The sequence below is a fragment of the Grammomys surdaster genome, unplaced genomic scaffold (genome assembly GCF_004785775.1).
Source record: "Grammomys surdaster isolate TR1022 unplaced genomic scaffold, NIH_TR_1.0 339, whole genome shotgun sequence".
Taxonomy (NCBI): domain Eukaryota; kingdom Metazoa; phylum Chordata; class Mammalia; order Rodentia; family Muridae; genus Grammomys; species Grammomys surdaster.
In genome coordinates, this window is record NW_021604758.1 from 974,069 (window position 1) to 979,525 (window position 5,457).

The following is a 5,457-nucleotide window of genomic DNA, read 5'->3' on the forward strand; positions in this document are numbered from 1 at the left end:
CCACTGAGCCACGCCCCCAGCCCCTCACTGGGGGATTCTAGGCAGGTACTTTCCATGTATCCTAAGCCCCCTTTTGAGTATTTTGAGACAAGATCTCTTGTGTTGTCCAGTTTTGTCCAGGTTGGCCTTGAACTTTCAGTCCTCTTTACCCTCTCAAGTGCTGGGATTAGAGCCACGAGGCCCGACTTCATCTTCAGATTAGACTTTGTCTTTTCCAAAGTCCCACACAGGATTGATTGCATCCCAGTGCTAGCCATACTCTGACCTGCTCCTTAAAGCCATGCTTCCAGTAGCTGTCATCATAGCCACATCCCAACAACCCCTGGTCTGTGGCTAGCCCCACACTGCCTATATACCCAGTCTTTCTACAATCGTCACCTGTAGCCAGCCAAATCTATCCGCATCTCACCTCATCTCCAACCTCCCACAGCATCATCAACTTCGGTCCATAAGCATCCCAGACTGGTCTCGGATACTGTAGTTTTGCCTCAGACCCATCCACAACCTTAGCATCCAGACTCATCTCCTACCACCAAACCCAAAGCCATGACCACCCCTACCCTCTCCCAGCTCCTTTAGCAGTGACTCTTTCACCGTGCCACTGTCCTTCCCCCAGGCCATCCAGGGAACCGGAATTGAGCCACTCTGGGTCAGAGCGGCCAGAACACACAGGCCTTCTCATGGGTGGACCCTCCGGAGGAGGCAGAGGTGGCAGTGGGGGCTTTGGAGATGAGGTGCGTGATGGTCTGGGTGTCCAATGGGGAACCGGCTGAATGCAGGGCCAGCCTTGTGGGCTCAAGTTTAGCTGCCCCTATTGTCCCCAGTGTTGAGGCTGAGGACCTCCCAGAGGCAGTCTCTGGATCTGGAACTTTGGGCATCATCGGAGGACCGGCTCTGAGCTCGCCTCCGCCTCAGCACGCCTCCGCCTCCTTCCTTCTCCAGCCTCGGCCCTCCCTTCCTTCCTCTGCCTGCTGGGCAGGGACCCACAGTGGCCAGCGGCCTTGGGGAGGGAAAGAGGGAGGTGGGGGCTGGGAGGGGGCCTTCCTCCAGGGAATGTAACTCTCCCAGGCCCCAGAATAGCTCCTGGACCCAAGCCCAGGGCCCGGCCTGGGACACGGCGCTGAGGGTCGGCAGGCCGGGGCTATTTTTACCTCCTGTCTCCCTTGCTGGGCACTACCCCTCCCCACCTGATACCCTGCTGTGTAGTCTGACACTGGAGTCCCCAACCCACCCCATCCCTGCCCTCATCCCCTGCCCATCATTGTGAACACTGGACTCTGAAATAAATGCTGCCTGTCACGTGGACACTTTCCTATGGCCAGGTTCTCTTCTGGGGGAGGAGGATAAAGGGGAAGGGAGGTACAGGCCATCTTCCCCCTTCTACTACTGCTGGCTGGCTGCCTCCTCACACACCCTCAGGAAAGGTCTGATGTCAAGCAGAACAGTAGGAGACAGGCTAGAGAGGGTTAGAAAGAGCTAGCATGGAACAAGACTCAGCTGACTGATCCGGGAAGAGAGACGCCCGGGTCTGAGCAGCAGCCTGGTCACTGTGAACCAGGGCCCACTGTCTGCTTAGGAGCAAGGTCCTGTCCCCTTAAGGAAAAATTCCCAGAGTCCCTAGGGGCTGAAGCTAAGTCTAGAAAATTTTTCTTCCCTTCTTGGAGGATCTGGGAACTCCCTGGGGAAGCAGGGGTGATAAAGGCAATACAAAGGGAATCTGGGGCAGAACGAGGAAACCAACGCACTTTCTGAGGTCCAAACAAGGACTGGAGAGAAGGCATGGTGACACACGCCTGTCATCTGAGCAATTGAGATGCAGAGGCAGTTGGATAGTGAGTTTGAGGCCAGCCTGGGCTACACAATGAGTTCCAGGCAGGCTGGGACTATAGAACAAGACTGTCTCAAAAATCACAAAATAACAGGCGACAGTGAGCCGGCTTAGTGAGTAAGAGCACTTGCTACCAAGCCTAATGGCTTGAATTGGGACATGTAGCCCAGGCTGGCTTTGAACTCACACTGTATAGCTGAAGATGGCCCTAATTTCCCAAGACATAGTATTACAGGATTATGCCACCATAGCTGGCTTCCAGTTTACATTTTTAATATAGTAGACACCTGTATAGTAGACAAGTTACATACCATATACATACATATATTCATACACACACACACACATATACATATTCTCTTCCATACATACACCGATGGTAAATCCCACTTTACAAACTAAGATCAGTAAGAAATTAGTAGCTACTAATAAAGCCAGGTGCAGCAGCTCACATTTATTGTTTTTTGTTTGTTTGTTTGCTTGTTTGTTTGTTTTGTTTGTTTGTTTGTTTGTTTTTCGAGACAGGGTTTCTCTGTGTAGCCCTGGCTGTCCTGGAACTCACTCTGTAGACCAGGCTGGCCTCGAACTCAGAAATCCACCTGCCTCTGCCTCCCAAGTGCTGGGATTAAAGGCGTGCGCCACCACCGCCCAGCTCAGCAGCTCACATTTATAATCCTAGCACTCAGGAAGCTGAGACAGGAGGATTGCCATGAGTTCAAGCCCAGCCAGGGCTACAGTGTGAGAGCCCATCTCAAAAAGTGACGTAAGGAAAGAAGGAACAGGAAGAAAAGCGAACAGTCATTAGTAAAACAGAGGGCTGGCGGTGAGGGGGCGCGGATGGCTCAGTCAAGACACTTCACTTTGAAAGCATGGAGAATGTGAGCTCGCTCCCTAGAGCCCCACATATAAAGCTGGACATAATCCCACTGCTTGGGAGATAGGACAGGCAGGTCACTGGGGTTTGCTAGCCCAGCATGTGTGGCAAGTTTCCAGACCACTGAGAGACCCTGTCTCCAAACACTCAAATGACTGGGGCTAGAGAGGTGGCTCAGTAGTTAAGGATGCTTGCTGCTCCTGCAGAGAACTGGAGTCTTGTTCTGCACCCATTTGAGGCAGCGCACAGCCACCTGTAACTTCAGTGCCAGGTGATCTGGCGCCCTCTTCTGGCCTCTGCAGCCACCTGCAGTCGCTTGCACATACCCACCCATAGACACACACACAGAATTAAAAGGTTTTGTTTGGTTGGTTGGTTTGGTTTTTTGAGACAGGGTTTCTCTTGTAGCCCTGGCTGTCCTGGAACTCACTCTGTAGACCAGGCTGGCCTCGAACTCAGAAATCCACCTACCTCTGCCTCCCAAGTGCTGGGATTAAAGGCGTGCGCCACCACTGCCCAGCATAATTTTTTTTTAAAGTTCATAGTGCCTAAGGAACACCTGAAGTTGTCTTCTGGCCTCCACATGCACACCCATGTGTGCACGCATGTGTGCACACACACACATATACACACACACCCATGTATATAATGACACACATGGACATTCACACAAATTAAGTAACTATAAGGACACAAAGTATGACATTGTTAAAAATTGTTTAAAGCGAAAGTTATTTTAAACTCATGAATTATTTATATCTGGAATGTTCCATTGAACATTTTTGGACTGAGGCTGACCATGGGTAACTGAAACCTCGGGAAGAGGGGACGGGAAACTGGATTAGGGAGGCCACTTCCAGTCACCAGACCCCAGGCTTGGTTCAGATCCTCCCACCCCTCTGTCCCTGTCAGCAGAGCTATCTTATCCTTGTACCGTGTGGCAGAGTTGAAGACGGTGGATTTGTGTATTAGCTCACTTGTTTGTGACAGGGTTTCATGGAGCACAAGCTGGCCTCAACTTCTCCATCCTCCTGCCTCACACCCTAGAATGCCTGGACAAACAAAAGAAGGTGAGATGGCACAGGAGGTGAAGTTTCCAGTCCCCAAGCCAGATGACCTGAGTCATCCCCCAAATCCCACCTAATGGAAGGAGAACCTCACAAAAGCTGTCTTCTCCAAGAGCAGGCACACACAATGCTAAATAAACAAACAAATGTCGGGGGACGGGGGAGTGAAATTTTGATTTAAGTCCAGCTAGGCATGATGGTTCATATCTGTTTTCTTAGTAAAACACTGAGGCAAGGCAAAAGGATTCCTGCCTCAATCCAGCCAAGGTTATAATGTAAGGAGACCCTGGGGTGGGGGTCGGGGGGAGACAAAGTACAGTGGTACATACTGGGAATCCAAGCATTTGAGAGGCGGAAGTAGTAAGCCCCATCTCCCAGCACTTGGGAGACAGAGGCAGAGGGATCTCCATGAGTTTGAGGCCAGCCTGGTCTACAGAGAGAGTTCCAGGACAGCCTAGGCTATACAGAGAAATAGAGAAATACTATCTGGTGTGTGTGTGTGTGTGTGTGTGTGTGTGTGTGTGTGAGAGAGAGAGAGAGAGAGAGAGAGAGAGAGAGAATCCTACCCCTACACACACATACTAAATAAAATTTAAAAGTTAGATGTATAACTGGAGCGTTCAAAGGTAAACTACCGTCAGGCACCGTTGGATTTAGGAGCTGGAATCTACTTCCATCCCTGAGACAGTATCACTGATTGGGGGAGGGGGAGGCCTCAAATCCTGGCACCCACAAGAGCAGGGGTTGCAGAGCAGGTAAATTCCTTAGAACAGGAAGCCTTTGGCTCTGTGCCTAGCAGGCTCTGGCTCCCAAGTGAAGTGTTTTACCTCTGGGGCTCCTTGACTTCACAAGTATGAGACCCACCCAGTTCTCTGTCAACAACCCAGGCTGTTCTTAAGCTGAAGTATGCCTCATAGCCATGAAATCTGGTAGCACCACTCTCCCCTGGCTTCCTTCCTGAGCCTGTCCTTCCCACAAAGACCCGCCTAGAGGGAGCCTAGCCCACTTGGTGACCGTCCAGAAGAGCAGGTGCACAGGGGAAAAAGATGGTTGGATATGCCGACTCTTCAGAGTTATTTTGTTTTTTTGTTTTAAAGATTTATTTTTTTTATATGAATATACTGCAGCTGTCTTCAGACACACCAGAAGAGGGCATAGGATCCCATTACAGATGATTGTGAGCTACCATGCTAGTTGCTGGGAATTGAACTCAGGACCTCTGGAAGAGCAGTCCGTGCTCTTAATCACTGAGTCATTTCTGCAGCCCCCAGACCTCCTCCATCCTTAGCTGGGCCAGGATAAAAGAAAATCAGTGATGGGTCCACCAGGCGGTTGTTCAGATAAAAGCTGTACCAGGCTGAGCACTTTGTTTGGTTTCTGGAACCATGATGGAAGGACAGGATCAAGTCCCTGAATTTGCCTTCTGACCGCCATGCATGCCTCCCCCGCTCCCCCAAAAGAAAAAGAGGAGGAGGAAGAGGAAGGGGGAGGTTATAATCCAGGACTTTTAAGATGACTCAAGAGATAAAGGAGCTTGCTACCAAGCCTGAAACCTGCATTCAATTGCTGGAGACTCACAAAATTGTTGACTCCCACAACTTGTCCACATAGATACATATACATTTACATACACATACACACACATACACACATACACACACATACACACACATACACACATACACACA

At 50.4% G+C, this 5,457-nt stretch overlaps 2 protein-coding genes across 2 annotated transcripts in view; one reads left to right on the forward strand and one right to left on the reverse strand.

Annotated features, from left to right (window-relative positions):
• Positions 1 to 1,305, forward strand: part of LOC114630464 (basal cell adhesion molecule-like) — a 3,010-nt gene extending 1,705 nt beyond the window's left edge. Inside the window, exons 4-5 of the mRNA XM_028778702.1 lie at positions 617 to 734; positions 825 to 1,305. Of these exons, the coding sequence (XP_028634535.1) occupies positions 617 to 734; positions 825 to 830 (124 nt within the window). The 3' untranslated portion in view covers positions 831 to 1,305. The remainder of the gene's footprint in view (positions 1 to 616; positions 735 to 824) is intronic.
• Positions 1,297 to 5,457, reverse strand: part of LOC114630481 (basal cell adhesion molecule-like) — a 15,481-nt gene continuing 11,320 nt past the window's right edge. Inside the window, exon 8 of the mRNA XM_028778720.1 lies at positions 1,297 to 1,330. Within this exon, the coding sequence (XP_028634553.1) occupies positions 1,297 to 1,330 (34 nt within the window). The remainder of the gene's footprint in view (positions 1,331 to 5,457) is intronic.